At 25.8% G+C, this 17,244-nt stretch overlaps 1 protein-coding gene across 1 annotated transcript; it reads left to right on the forward strand.

Moving 5' to 3' along the window:
• Nucleotides 1-1,607, forward strand: LOC112714894 (NAC domain-containing protein 104). The gene is made up of 3 exons (XM_025766589.3): nucleotides 1-477; nucleotides 910-1,172; nucleotides 1,263-1,607. Exons 1-3 carry the CDS (start codon nucleotides 315-317, stop codon nucleotides 1,392-1,394), a joined length of 558 nt encoding a protein of 185 aa, XP_025622374.1. The 5' UTR covers nucleotides 1-314; the 3' UTR covers nucleotides 1,395-1,607.
• The last annotated feature ends 15,637 nt before the right edge of the window (nucleotides 1,608-17,244 follow it).

Below are 17,244 nucleotides of genomic sequence, written 5' to 3' on the forward strand. Positions count from 1 at the left end.
TAAAAATCACCTTATTCATCACCAATGTATTAACTAAGTCCTGTTAGATCATAAATCCTTGTCAAGATAATATGATCTGCTTTCACTCCTAATGAAATTGTTTCAATCTGGTGTCACACACTCCTTCCAAGTATTCTGTTTATAAATTATAATGAAAAATATTTGGTTGATGATAAACACCAGCTTGGGTTTCACGTCAACACCCTTATTATAAATACCTTAGCTTCTCTATTTGTACTATAAATACCACTCATCTTCACCATTACTCTAACTTGACACATTCCCTCCTCTTGTTTTCTCTGCCTATCTTCTTAATGGGAGATAACAATGTGAACCTTCCACCGGGGTTTCGATTTTATCCAACAGATGAAGAGCTTGTGGTCCATTTTCTTCATAGAAAGGCAGCACTCTTACCTTGCCACCCTGATGTCATCCCTGATCTTGATCTCTATCCTTATGATCCTTGGGAACTTGATGGTATATTTATTCTCTCTATTCTCTCTATTCTATATAGTCACATAGGTTGCGTTTAAAGAAAGGACATTGGGACAGGGATACAGAAACACAAAATCGACAGAGGAGACATGGACAGAGAGACAATGTGTCTAGAGACACTGAATTAGTGTATTTTGTGTCTATCCTAACAGGAAAAACACGGAAACACTAACAAGGGATACAACTTTTTTTTTCATTATTTTTGTTAATTTTTTATAATATTTTTTATTATTATATTTTTCATCTCAAATTTTTTAAATGAAAAAAAAAATTAAGTTTTCATAATTTGTTCTAGTTTATCACCAAAAAGAATATAAGAACACAAAATTTTATGTTTCTGTTACCTTGTCCTATCCTGTTCTCACAAACAAACGCAGCCATAAATACAACAACTGAATGTTTATATATTTATAGGTAGAGCGTTGGCAGAGGGAAATCAATGGTACTACTACAGCAGGAGAACACAGAGTAGGGTGACTGAGAATGGATATTGGAAAGCAACGGGAATGGAAGAACCAGTGATGACAAGCTCAACCAACAAGAGAGTTGGCATCAAGAAATACTTTGTTTTTCATCTTGGTGAATCCCCTTCTGCTATCAAAACAAATTGGATAATGCAAGAATATTGCCTTTCCGATTATTCTGCTTCCTCTAGCAGATCCTCCAAAAGAAAATCAGTAAGCTTTATAAGCATAATATTTATATATATCAACTTATTGAAAATTTATTATTATTGATAACTGTAATTGGTTTGTTTTATTATTCAGGATTATAGTAAATGGGTGATATGTCGTGTTTATGAGCGCAATGGAGATGATGATGATGGAACGGAGCTGTCTTGTTTGGATGAAGTTTTCTTGTCACTCGATGATCTTGATGAAATAAGCTTACCAAATTAAATTAATCAAGCTAGCTAGCTGCATTAATTAATATAATCCAAAATGGATATAATTATTAAGTATATAGCAGTGTGATGTTGCAAGTATAGGTAGATTTAGATTTCTATAGCAGCCCTTTAACACAAGTGGAAGTGGGGCACTATGTGAAATTCATGACCAAACAATATGTACTATGACGTTATGCTTTCAAAGATTCCATTTATCATTTTACCATTTTCTCTGCTCTTTTCTCCATATAAACACACGTGGATAATTGCCCTCCCATTCTCTCAACTCAATATTAATCCAAAATAAAATTAATATCTGAGAGTCGTTAGATAAAAATTTAGTCAGTCAAATTATTTAATGATTCTCATATATCAACTTTATGTAAAATCGACCGCACCTGAATTTCCACTCATCATATCATATATAATCTTTAATCTTTAGTGAAGGGTCAATTTTTATTTTATTTTGTGTGTTTGCTTAATATATATGTTAGAAAGATAAAAGAGATTTTGAGTACTAGAGAAGAGGTTTGTGTATTTGAAATGGTGTATAAATGATACAAGATATAAAATATGTATGGAGATATCTACGAACTATTATTATTATGTTAAATTACTAACAACTAACTATATCATAAATATTTAAGCTGCTAGTATTCTAATATTTTCTAATAATATAGACTATATTACATAGTAATATGAACCTTTTTTTCCACGTTTTCAAAATTTGAATTTGAGATCATTTTAAAAGGAACCGAATTGGTCTCTGTGTTAAATGTTGATTATGTGGGTGATTTTAGTAGGATAATATAATACTTAAAAATATTTTTAAATTAAAAAATAACAAATATACAAATATAAAAATGTACTTTAGTTTTAGTAAAAGAGGAGCGTAACAAGTGAGTCATATATATTTTTTTGCAGTTATTTAGAATGTGTGGCTAAAAAGAAATGAGCGGATCTTTAATAATAAGGAATCCTGTGTAAAAGAGGTGTTTCAGTGTTTCACAGATCCTTAATCAGTTATAGAAAATGGTGTAACTTAAATTCTTTTTGTTGTTGATAGCCATATTGGAAATAACATTAAAGATTGTTCTCAAATTTATTTCATTGTTTTTTGATGTTTGTAATTCTGTTTGAGATTCTATTGCTCCACTTTATTGTGTTGAGCTCTTTTATTCTAAAAAAAAATTAGTAATATTTTTTAAATATTGTCAAAATTATATAACTACCATAATCAGAATAAACTCCGACTCCATTTATATATAAAGATTTTGTTTGAGTTGAAAGTTGGAAGATGTTAACTAATTTTTTTTCATAGAAATGAGATGAATGATATATCTAAATATTATAATTTTAGTTATTTATTAAAATTGTGAGAGATGCACACAAAAATCGAATAATTCAATTTTTACTTCCTAAATTAAATTGTTTTACGTTTTAGAAAATAACATTACAGTAATCTACAATTTAAAAAAATATTATTATTAATCTAATATTGAAATAAAAGGTAGAAAATGCCACGTGCAGAGATTGTTAAAGAGAATTATGATAGGTTTAAGTGAGGATGATATAGGAAGCTAAGAATGTGTGGAGCCCAAAGAGCAGTGTGTAAGAGGAAGGTTGCAAACCGAGCGTTGGGTAATAATCCCATTATGGTTTTATAGCTTTTGATGCTATTTGGTAGCTGTTGTAAGTAGTAGTTGTCTTGTGTAACAATGTTAAGGAACACATACATTTTCTTTTTTCACTTATATGTCTATTGTATAATCATATATGGGTGACTGCTTAGGGAAGCATCAAGTCATGTGTGATGCAAGCATTCGCATGCTCTCAAACACCACCACCACCACTATATTATATATCACATATGCATAATGCATTTATATATAAATATAATGTCAAAAAACACTGTCATATGCCATATTATATATAAAGGGACATTGTAATTTAGTAATTAATCACAAATAATAATAATAATAATAATAATAATAATAATAATAATAATAATAATAATAATAACCTATATGATGTAAAATCCGTGAACAATAATGGATATATATTCGATTATTACAAGAGTCCAAGAAATGGGTTTTGATATGATTATCCTTGTCATCACGTCTAATATATCAAATAATACATATATACAAACGGACGTTTAATTATAATGAAATGCTGAAGCTTATTAATAATAACTATATATTTATTTTATATTTGACGTGATTTGACACCATTATTCATGCTACTATAATATATTAATATTAGATACACAGAATGAAATGATGGAATCTTTGTTTTTGTCGAATTTCTACTTTGTTTCAAGATCAAAATTATTAAAGCACTCACTCACTCAGTAAGCGCATAAACGTTATTTCAAGCTTAATAATAAAAAGAAGGTAAGGAGAAATTTAACCGCTAAAACGGTCATAAATTGACGGTGGATGTTACGGTAAAATTGCCAATTTCAACTTTTTGTAAAGACGTTTTTCATTTTGTGATTGTTATTGATTTAAAAGCGTATTATTAAAAGTGTTATTTAAAGGAAAAGTGTTACCCTTAATCATTAATTCGGCGCTGATATCAATTTTTTCAAAATTTTTACTAACTCTTCGAATAAGTTTATAATTGGTATAGATTCAATAATTTGCAACTTCATAATCTAGAGTATTTAACCATTTCTGTAATTTCTCTTGTATTTGTTAAATGATTATTTATTACTAGTTCTTGATGTATCCTGATTTTATAGTTTTTTTTTTGTTCTAAAATCTTTTATTTGTTTATAATTTCTTAATAAATCCTTAAAAACTTCTTTTATTTTTACACTTTCTCTTGTTAATTATCTTTTCAATTTCCTTCTCCATCTTTTCTTTCAACAGTTTTAATCGTAATATGGTTTTTCAGATATTTATAAATTGCCTAGATTTAATTTTAACTTATTTATATTTATTCTTATTTCTATCCTTTTTATTATAAGGTCATCAATTTTGATCTGTAAATTGTTTAATTCTCTTTTATACTCCTCTATTTTATTTTTAATTTTTTCGCCCTTTTCCTTTTTATTTTATTTTCTGGTTTTTCAATCTTTTTATGTCTCATAAATTAGGTAATCTTATTATAATTCCTAAAATAGTTTTTGTTTATTTTAGAATTTCTGCAAACTCTATCATTGATTCATCACTATTTTTCAGAGATTCTATTAATTTTTCTATCTCTTCAACTTCCTTTTTAACTTGTTATAGATTATTTTTAGAGCTTTAAATGCTCTTTGATTTATTTCAGAAAACTGCAAATAATTCAAACGATTTTTTCTTTCAAAAAGCTCTTGTTTCTTATCTTGATAAGTTACATATATTTCTTCCTTATTTATTGTCATAATTTAGTATTTAGGATTTCATTTAATTTTTCGACATTTTTTGTTAATTCTTTTATTTCAGAGTTTTCTTCTTTAATTTTTAATTTAGATAAACTTAAAGGACTATTGATTTTAGATTCTCTTATTTGAAAATTTGATGAAACCGATCTTTTTTATGGTTCTTTTAATAATAGAACTGGGTTTTAAATAGCTTTATATTTTGATATTTCTGTTTTTACAATTTTCTGAAATAATTCATCAACATAAATTCTTTCTCTATTTTTAAATATTATACTACGATGACTATTCGTTAAAGCATAATTTATTGCAAAAGTAATTGAAAATGGTTCATCATCTTGTTCCATTAAACTTTTTCTATGAAATTTATAAGCTAAACTTATAGATCTACCAAGATTTTCGGTTGATAGAGGTATGGCATATCCAAGATGGGCATTAAATTTAACATTTACATTTGCCAAATTTCCATGAACAATTCCAATTATTTGATCTATTGGGTCATCAGTAATTCTTTTATCACAAATTGCTAAACTTATTAGTGAATTAATTCCTTTCATATATGTAGATTTAATTAAAATTTGTATAGTACTAATATGAATCCATCCAATTTTAGATCTTTTATGTTGATCCTTAATTTTCTCAATCTATTTACTTAATTCTTCATCATTTATCAAGGCTATTTCAAGTTCTCCATTAGCAGATTTTATTTTTACAGGGGCTTTAAGTTGAATTTTTCCATAGTATATTATATTTTTTCTATTAAAAACTTCTTTTAAAAGACTTTGTTTATTAAAATTTTCATTTGATTTGAGATTTAGTTCTGTTTTTAGAACAGTCTGTTTTTCGTTATTTAATAAAGTAGTTAATCTATAATAATCAGATTTTTCCGTTAATTCTAAACTTTCTAAATAATTCATAATTAAGAGATTAGGATAAAGGCGTACCTTTCTGGAGAAAAACTTCCTTTATTTAGTATATTTTACATAAGATGTTTTTATCTCCAAAGGGGAGATTATAGATATTAACTCCAGAGGAGAGTTTAAAACTATTTTTTCCTAAGGGAATTATTTTGTCAGACTACAGAATCACCTCGGCAGCTTCCTCCTTCCTCTCCTAGCATATGAGTACTCTTAGCCTTCTGCTTTCTATTTTCTGATACTTCTACGATTGCCTAAGTAATCTATTTATAATGGTTGGGTCTGATGGACAATTCCCATCCTTACCCTTCTTATGACGTCATTGCTTACGTCATTGTTTATTATCTTGTACCAGCTACATTGTTGGTGCTCTATGACCTAAGCGCTTACGTCATTATGCAATAATGTTGAGGGATGCTTCAGATGCATTGTCCTCTTCTTTTATCATGTGGGTGGATGCACTGTCCTCTTCTTTTATCATGTGGGTAGATTCCATTTCATTATTGCTTCCTTCAGATATTTCTGAGACACATAGCTGGCACTTGTGGTCTTCTCTGACTTTTTATCAAATAGCAGAGATTCTTTTTTATCCCTTCAGGAAGTTTTTCTATGAGTCCGGATAGATTATAGAATACAGATTCAAATTTCACCAAGAGTCTCATCTCTCTTTCTTCAATTTCATTTCTTTTACTGGACACAAGTAGAGTATTTTTGCTTTTATAATTAATTCTTGTGTGAGATTCCCTTGTTATTTTTTGAGTTCTTTCAAAAACCCTTGCTAATGTGCTGGCTAGTCTTCCTTCATGACTGTAGATTGCTAAATCTTGAATTTGATCAATTGGTTGAAAGTTTCCTGGGAAGACGGACATGAATATTACTTGGTGTGCTGGAACTAAGCACTCTTCTTCTTCATTAAAAATAGGTTGACTATTTGTAAATTTTAGGGATATATCCCTTGGATTTACATTGTCAATCATATTTTTAAATCTCTTTACTGCATCAACGAATCCTGCAGGAAACTCACTAATAATTTTTAGATCATTAAAAATTAAAACTGTATCAATTAATCCATACTGAAAAAATTGATAAGTGTCAGATGGGGAAGCCTCTGGAAAAATAACCAGCTTTGTTAGCTGTTCTTTGGCAATAGGATAGTATCACAAACTTGCCCTTTTTTCTTCAGTCCAATTTAGGACTATATTAAGGGTTTCTCTGAGATTTGATCTACAGACCCTTTTCTTTTCTTTGATTTCAGCTCTTGTAGAAATGTTTCTCATTATTCCTGTTCTCTGGGCTTGAATCGGAGTTTTATCTGCTCTTTTTAGGGTTTGTTCTAGATGAAGAGCTTCATATTCCCTGAAGGATTCTTTTGCCTCTTCTAGTGTTGAAAATCCTCCTTTATGAACTATTTTTGATTGATGTGTAAATGGAGCTGCTTTTTCCCAAGTATCATATACTCCTTTCATGGGGCCATTATAAATCACATATTTTTTGTCTTGTGTGGATTTTTTAATAATTTCAGCAATTGTTTTATTTTCTGAAATTTTTTCTTCACCTGGTTTGTCCACCATGCTTAGCTGGCTGAACTCTGATGGTTTTGCTTGTTGTGTTGATTTCATTGCTTCAATGGCTTTCTTGAGGGATTGGATCTGTGCCCTTATTTGCAGACAATGCTTGCATTCTTCGAGTTCTTGCTGATATTTTTGAATTTCTTGATTTAATACGTTGTAGACGAACTCCATTCTCTTGTCAATGTATTTGCAATAATATTTTTGTCACCCTTGATATATTCAATTTTTATTGGATATTTTAACAAAAATAATTGCCATCTTACCAATCGCCCATGATTATAATCAACTTTTAAATTGTATCAAATGAAACCTGTTAGGTAACTTGAGTCTGTCCTTAATGTAAATTCTTTGGGTAATAAATCAATTTTTCATTTTTTAAGAGATTTAATTGCTGCTAGAGTTTCCTTTTCATGAGTTGTATATCTCTGTTCTGTTGGAGTAAAAGTCCCTGAAATATACCTGCAAAGTAATTCTTTTGGAGAATATTTAGAATCTAGTGATTCTTTTTCTTGTTCCGAACTTTTTATAGCTTTCTTAGCTTTTAGACATCCTGACCAGGTTATGTCTGAAGCATCTGTTTCTACTATTAAGTAGTCGTTTTCTATTTGAATATAGAGTTCCGGAAGCTTTTCACATAATTTTTTGATCCTTTGAATTTACATACTATCTTTTTCTTCCCATTTCCATTCTTTTTTAGTACTTAATTTTGGAAATAAATTTTTTGTGTATTCTGTTATATTCTTTAAAAATCCTTGATCAGAAATATAATTTATACACCCTAAAAATCTTTGTAATTATTTTCTATCTTCTATTTTATTAGGAAATAAATTTACCTTTTCTAAAATATTTGGTTGAAGTTTTAGCTTTTCCTTAGTGGATAAAATTAACCCAAGAAACTCTATTTCTTGTCTTGCAATTTTTGCTTTCTTTTTGCTAAGAACTAATCATTTTTCTTTACATCTTTCTAAAACTATTAATAATTTTTGAAGATGATCTTCTTTATCATGTTTTGTAAAAATTAATATATCATCAATGTAAACTAAAATAAATTCATTTAATTCTTTTAGATTTTCTTCCATAAATTTTTGATAGATACCTGGGGCTTGTTTTAATCCGAATGGTAAAACATTCTATTCATAGAGCAACACACTTGTTGATTCTTTTGTTGGGCAAGTTAAAACAGTTAATTTCTTTGTTTCTTCATCTAAACAAAGTTGCAAATATCCTGATTTTGCATCAAGAGATGAAAACCAAGTTGCTCCCTTGATTTTTTCTAAAATAGAATCTTTTCTAGGAAGTTTATGAGCATCACCAACAGTTGCTTCATTCATTTTCTTATAATTTATTACCATTCTTCGTTTTCCTCTTTTAATTTCATTATTGTTCTCGACGTAAAAGGCTGGAGCCGCATGGGGACTTTTACTTAATCTTATAATTCCTTTCTCCAAAAGATCTTTGCATTCTAATGAGAATTCTTCTCTATCTCTTGCGGAATAAGAAATTTTATTTGGAACATTTATTTTTTTTTGTAGGATCTTTTAATTTAATGCTTACTAATTCCTTATTTGTATTTTTAATATCTAAAGGATTTTCAGCGCAAACTTCATCCAAAAGTTCTTCTATCTTTATTTCAAGATTATTTTTTGGGATATTTATCTGAAAATATAAATTCAAATAGCATATTTCTAATATAGAAAATATTTTAAATTTTAAAATCTTATCTATAGTAGTAGTTGGTATCTTTATACGTTTTGATTTTTGATTTATCGAAGAATCGTGTGGAGCTTTTAAAACTATATATGTTAATTCTTGAATGAAAGGATGATATAGTTTTAAAAAGTTATTTCCTATGATAAAATCCATCCCAGAATCTATCATATATATAGATGGAACAATAAACCTATAATTTTGAATAAATATTTCAACCATTTCTACTTTTTGGTCAATTTTATGTATTGATTTGTCAGCTATTCTAACTCTTAATGGTTTCTTTAATTTTTTCCAATCAAGTTTTATATTTGTATTAGCAAAGCATTGTGTTGCTCCACTATCTATGAAAGCATTTATAAACTTTTCTGTTATTTTTATAGTAATAAATGTGGCATTATTGCTCAGTCTCTGAGTCTATTTCTGAGACATATTCAAAAATATAGTCTAAATTATCATCTGATTGTTCTAATGGTTCCATAAAATAAGACTTAGTAATTTCTAATTGTTTGGTAAGGTCTTTTTCATCTTTCTTTTTTGGACATTCATTTGCATAGTGTCCTTCTTCTTGGCAATACCAACACTTGTAATTTTCTTTTTTATTTGGGCAGTAGTTATTTTTTTGTTTTTTATTGTTATTTCTTTTTCTAAAATACCTCTTTTTTCTCCAGTTTGGATAGTATTTTCTTTTTCTAAATTGATATTTTCTTTTTCTTTGAAAATTTTTATTAAGACCATATTTTTGAGGTATTTCTTCATTATCCTGACAGCAAATTCTAATTATATTTTCAAATCTTTTTTGAGTTGCTTCTTGCATACAACGTTCTTTTATTTCCTCTCTTATTGCAGAAGTTGCTCCACCAAAATTATTTTCAATTGTTCCTCTATTTATTTCTCTTATAAATCTTCCCATTATAAATTCATTAGCAGGGTATGGAAGTTTTGTTATATACATACTAAGATAATGGTTTTTATCTTCTTCTTTTAGTTTATAATAATGTATTTTGTATTCACATATGTAAGATTCCACATTACATAAATCATATATTTGAATATTAGCTAAATGGTTTGTTGCTTCTTGATATTCTTTGTTATAGACTTCTTGTCTATGATCTATAATATTTTTTCCAAAAAAATTCTTTATACAGAATCATCATTATATGTAATATCTTATTGTAAATTGTTGTTTTTGTCGCTAATTCTTCTATTATTTGGTTTTCTATTGATGTCATATAATCTCTTACAGTTCCTTTAGTATGAAACCCTATATAATTCCAGATATCTCCTCCAGATAATTCACTAAGTTTTGGATTAGTAAAGGCTTCTAATAAGAAGGAATTCAACCAGTTCTCGGAAATTTCTTTTTCGTTCTTTTTACAGTCTAAATCAAGCATTCTTTCCCCTTCAGTTTCCTGGATTTTAGGACGTATTTGATGGTATTTTTGTATACTTTGAATTTTTATTTATAAATCTTTTTTAAAAGCATAATTTTCAAAACCTGTTTCCCATTTAAATTGAGATTGATTATCCTTAGATGTTCCAGCTTCATTTTTTACTTGTATTGGAACTGCTGGTTCTTCATCACTTGAATAATCTAGGATGTGTTCTTCATTTTCTATATTTTCAGAATTTACTAATTCTTCTTCTATTTGAAATTCTTGTTCCATAATATTATTTTCTTGAGCCATTTTTAATTGTTTAAAAAGCATTGTAACTTCTTCTAATTTTTCATCAATGTTCATAATTTTAATGGTGGTTTTACTTTTAGTTTTGTTATGTTGTTTATATTTTGAATTTTTTCTTCTTTGGGATTTTCTTTCTGAAAATATTTATTTAATATTTGTTTAATTTCGTTTATATTAGGTTCCTCTTTTTCCTTATTTCTTTGAAATTTTATGAATACTAATATTTCTTCAAGCATATCTACTATAGAATTTAATTGTGGGTTAAAAGTATGATAGAGATGTGGGGAATCATTCCCATAGTAGCAGTTTTTATGAATTCCATGTGAAATATAAGTTTTCTCAGGTTTTTGAAGTCCTTCAATAAAACTTATAGTAAAATAAAGATTTTGAGAAAAATCATTTTGTATTAATTTTAAGAATTCGGTGTCATTACAATTAATATTAGTTAAAATCATTAGTTTTTGATCTATTAATTTTAATAATTTAATTATTTCTTCTCTTAAATCTTCTAATTTACTTTTTTCTATTAGGTGACGCTTTTCTTGTAAAGGGCTACGGTTTTAAGTGTTATGTAATTAAAAATGTAATTTTAAAATATGTGATTTAGATTTTGCCACATAGGCATCTTTAGAAAAAGTTATTTTTGACAACTTTATGTGAGTGATGCCTAAATTTAATTGGAGTGTTTTATTCATGCTAGTATAATTATAAAATCATGTATATACTTTATTCTGCTATTGATTTAAATTTTTAAAATAAGTATTTTTATGATTAAAAAATTTAAAAATTCAATTTTTATTATTCGCAAATAAAAAACCTTAGGGAAAAATTTATATATACTTACAAAGTAACGAAAATGAATTAACGTTTTAAGTTAGGAAACCAATTATTTTCTTTTTATCAATAAAATAAATAATAAGTTAAAGAATTATGAGAACTTGAATTAATATTTATCATAAACAACCATTACTCGATTTATAAGTGTTAGAATATAATTAGCATTAATTAGTATCAATTGGTATTATTTAGTATATTTGAATATTTATTATAGGAGATTATATCTTTATTATTATAATTCTTTTAGTACCTATAAATATCTTTTAATATTGTATTATTCCACACAACTTAAATAAATAACTTGAATACACTTAATAATACACAAATCCTTTCTTCAGTTTATTCTCTTATTTCTAACAATAACATAAAAAATACGACCTAATGAAATGGTGCATAGTTTTCTTCTGATGAAAAGAGAAAAATTAAGACTTAACATCATATACTAGAAAAAAATATTTCGAAAAGAAAAACATAATAATAATAATAATAATAATAATAATAATAATAAATTAATAATAAGCTAGGGTTGTTGTCCTATGTGTGTAGGCATGCTGCCCTTGCTATATCCATTGCTTCTGGTAAATAATAAACAATTTCATTGCTTAATCAGATAGTAAGCACTGATGAGGCTCCTATAATCATCTCACTCGTGCTTGCTTCTTTTCTGAGCATGTATGTCACATGCGACTTGAGACTTCAGAATTGTGTTATAGGTGCATGTGGTTTTCAAACAACAAAAAATAAACCCATTTCCTCAAACACGAAATTATTATACTTTGTGGCTCTCAAATCAATCAATTATATATATGTCTCGAAATATTTTTAGATTAAAAAATTTTTCGGATCTATTCAAAAAAGAAGAAAGAATATTAATAGTCAAATTCGTCTCTAAAATATTATTTATTTTTTAAATTAGTCTTTAAAAAAATTTTTTAGTTATATTAGTCTTTAAAAAATAAAATATAAATTAAATTGGTATTTCTGTTAGTTAGATGATGACGATTAATGTGTCACGTTAAATACCACGTGGCATGATGACGTAGTAGGTTAATGTCACGTGTCACAAGATGATTAGTTGACGTGTCAGGTCAATGACACTTAGCATGCCGCTGTCACTTGAGTGTAAAAAAGTTATTTATAATTAAAATAATCGCTGAAAGTTTAGATGTAGGTCATTTTCATCTCTAAAATTTTAAAAATTAATCAAATTAGTCCTTATATAAAATTTTTTTATTTTTTTATAATATTAAATTTGAAGTATTTTTTATAGTACTAATTTTAATATTATTTTTTAGACCTTAATAAAAAAATTTATTTACATGAAATTATAAAAATAATTAAATTATTATAAAGTTATTTTGTCATTTGTATTTTAAATTTTATATTTTCAAATTGTAATTTTTTATAGTGAAATTTTTTTATTTAAACGAGTTTATCAAATTATTGTTGATTATATATTTAAAAAATTAATATTTTAAATTTATAATTTTTTTTGAAATAACTACTATATTTATTTAATGAGATATAAAATATTAAAATATTTAAAATAACTACAATATTTATTTAGTGAAATTTAAAATATTAAAACTCTAGTTTTTTAATATTTTAAAATAACTACTGTATTTATTTAGTGAAATATAAAAGATTAAAATATTTGAAATAACTACCAATAATATTTTAAAATAACTACTATATTTATTTAGTGAAATCCAAAATATTGAAACTATATTTTGAATTTTACTAAATAAATATAGTAGTTATTTTAAATGTTTTAATCTTTTATATTTTACTAAATAAATATAGTAGTTATTTTAAAAAAATATATTAAAATATTAAGATTCAATAAGTGATCCCACAAATAAATTTTTTAATTATTGAGTTCTACCATATATATTAAATAATAATAAAAATTATAATTTCAAAAAATTTAAAAAATTTAAATTTTAAAATAAATATTATATTATGTAGTAAGATTTAAAATATTAAATTTTTAAATATATAATCAACAATAATTTGATAAATTCATTTAAATAAAAAAAAATTCATTATAAAAAAATTATAATTTAAAAATATAAAATTTAAAATACAAATGAGAAAATAATTTTATAATAATTTAATTATTTTTATTATTTTATGTAAAAAAATTATTTATTAAGGTCTAAAAAATAATATTAAAATTAGTACTATCAAAAATACTTCAAATTTAATATTATGAAAAAAATAAAAAAATTATATAAGGACTAATTTGATTAATTTTTAAAATTTTAAAGATGAAAATGACTTACGTCTAAATTTTTAGGGACTATTTTGATTATAAATAACTTTTTTACACATCGAGTGACACATAGCATGTTAGGCGTCACTGACCTGATGATACGTTAACCAATCATATTGTAACATGTGCCATTAATCTACCATGTCATCATATCGTCATCATCTAACTAACGGAAAGAATAATGTAACTTACATTTTATCTTTTAAGGACTAATAAGACTAACAAAATTTTTTGAGGACTAATTTAAAAAATGGATAATCTTTCAAAAACAAATTTGACTTTTGACTTTATTTTTTTGTATAATTTTAAAAATAATAAAAATTATAATTTATCTCTGTTTCTGTTTTATAAGATTCGTTGTAATTGAATTTTTGTGTCTTCTCTCAAATTATAATTTAACATAAAACTTATTATCTTTTTTTTCTAATGTTAGATCTTATGTATTTTCTGCGATTTATATGTGTCGGCTGCCGCTCAACTGTTTTCTTGAATGAAGGTTTTTCTTCTCTCGAAAAGAAATAATATGTTCCCTTGGACCTTGTTTGGACTTGCAAATTTTGAAAATGCCAAATCAAATTGGAATCTATAATCACTGCCAAAGTATTCATGAATATAACCCTTTTCCAATGGGCCTATTTTTATTTTCATTTTTGAAACTTTATTTTTTCAACTTGTTCATAAAGCTTTTAAATTGGTTGTTTAATTTATAACAAAATTCATGTACGAAAATGGATGGAAGTAGGTATTTGATATATCCCAACCCTCTTGTCCCTTTAATTTGCTGGCTTGCTTAGATATGATGATTGGTTTTTAAATATATATTGCCATGCCAAACCAAAAAAGTGCAACTAGTAATGAGAGTGATTCTGAGGCCAATACATATGTAGCTTTTGAGTGAAGTTTATTACACTAATCCGTCCATGCAACCATCAAAAGTCAACACAAAAGTTCAAACTAAGTCAACCCCACAGTCCCACACAAAACGGAAAGGAAAAAGCCTATCAAATATAAAATAGTTAAATTATATTATTATTTCCCATATATAATTTTTTTTAAATAATAAGCCTAGATGATATTTATATATAAATATAATAAATAATTATTCGATTGGATAATATTTAAAATATCAAATTAAGTTGGTCTAGTGATAATATTTATATATTGGTCACTTAAACAAGTGTCAAGTTCGATTTTTGCTTTAATTTGTGTATGTAGTAATTTATTAGTCAATGATAGATTTTTGGATAAATTTAAAATATTAATTTAATTTTAATACATTGATAATAATATAAAAGATTTTATATAATTATTCAATTAAATTAATATTATATAATTTTTTGAATGTAAATTTAAATACTAATTATTATTATTATTGATATCGGAGATGAATCCAAATCCAATATATATATACCTTGTGGCCTAAGTGACGATGAATTTCCCAACCCCCCAACATATAGTAGAGAAAAGCTGCATTGTGCTTTGTGCCATGAAAGTTGTAGAGAACAATAATAATAATGTGGTTGGGAGTTTTTAATTTGTAGTGGGTGATGTAAGGAATGACCACATACATAACTCACAAAATTATAATTCAATTACTTATTCAAATCATCATCTACTGAAAAGAATGCATGTAGATGTTGCAACTACTATAAACATATTTTAATAACATTTTATTGGTTAATATTATTGGGTTGACATTTCATATATAATAATATATGAGTTGAGATGGAGATAAAAGAACATAAAGGAAAGGATGAATGTATGTAGCTATCATGGGAAAAATAAAATAAAATAAAGGTAGCTAGATTACAGTATGATGAGTTAGTGGTTGTTAGGATTAGATTAGGATTTGGATTAACATTAGTGATTAAGAATTGTCTACGAAGTACATACATTTTACTGAGTTATTATATTTGCGTCTTAGATACATTTTAGATACGATATTCATCAAAATTTGTTCGATATATATATTATTTGCGTCTAACTATATTTTTAATAAAAAATAAATTTTTTTTTTTAAATACGTTTAGATACATTTAAATATCATTACGTGTCAACGTGTCTAACTTTATTCTTAATATATATTCTTAAAATAAATATAAAAATAATATATATTATTATTTATTAAAATAAAAAATCTTTTAAATATTTTATATAATTAAAATAAAATATTAATAATTAAAAAAATTAATTATATTTTAATATTAATAAAATATTAAAATATAATTATAATTTATCTAAAATATATTTTATATTATATTATATTATATTATATATACGTATTTATAAGATTTTAAAATTTGTGTATCAATTCTAATCATATTCTATATTTATGTATCATGGGGGATTGTTATATGTTAGGATACAACGATCTTGCTAGCAAGTGATTGTATGCTATGTGATAACTGATGAGTAGGCAATTTCTTTTGGAGGAAAAAAAAGGTATTGCATGTATTAATATGACTAAATTATCAAATTAACTTTTAAAAAATTATTCATCTTTTAAATTGATCTCTGAACATTTTTTAATTAAATTTATTTTTTAAAAATTTTAAATTAGTTATGTTAATTTTTCTATTACTTTTATTGTTAATAGTATTAGAATTTATTAATATAATACGTTAAATAATATCACAATATATATCTAATAGTCTTAATTAATTATTAACATAATTAATTTATAAAATTAGATCAAATCAACCTTAAATTGAGAAGTTTCAATGTCTCAAGTTATTCTTTTAATTAGGTTTTGATTTGATATAATTTCATAAATGGGTTAAATATTTTTTTCGTTCCTAAAATCTTGGATCAAAATCAAAATCATCTCTAACCTTTTTTTATTATTAAAATCATCTTCAACATTACAAAACGTTATAAAATCATCCTTTTGTCCATCAACAATATTTTTTTGACGATTTTGTCCTGAAAAAAACTCTTTTCCTCATCACTAGCCCCAACCCCCTTCTTCTTCATCACCGAACCTCTTTCTCTTTCTCTCTCTCTCCCAAACTCTTAATCTCCCTTAATCCCTAACCACAAAATAAATAACAATCCAACAACAGCAACAGCAAAATAAATCAATAATATAGCAACAGCAACAATCACAAAATTAGCAACAACATAAATTAAAAAAGTTAAAAAAGAAGAACTCATGTATATGTTCTTCAAAAATTAAAAAAGAAAAAAGAAAAAAGGAAGAACGAAGAACAGAAAAAGAGAATAACAATCCAACAAAATAAATTAACAATCCAGCAACAACAACAATTATAAAATAAATCAACAATCCAACAATAGCAACAATCACAAAATTAGCAACAACATAAATTAAAAAAATTAAAAAGGAAGAACTAATGTATATGTTTTTCAAAAATTAGAAAAAGAAAAAAGAAAAAAAGGAAGAACAAAAACAGAGAAAGAAAGAAGGGAAGAAAATTGAAAATTGGATCGGCTTCGTCGTTGACGTTTCCTTCATCCACCGCGTCGTTCGTAGCGCCGTCACCA

This window comes from Arachis hypogaea, chromosome 10, assembly GCF_003086295.3.
Source record: "Arachis hypogaea cultivar Tifrunner chromosome 10, arahy.Tifrunner.gnm2.J5K5, whole genome shotgun sequence".
Lineage (NCBI taxonomy): Eukaryota > Viridiplantae > Streptophyta > Magnoliopsida > Fabales > Fabaceae > Arachis > Arachis hypogaea.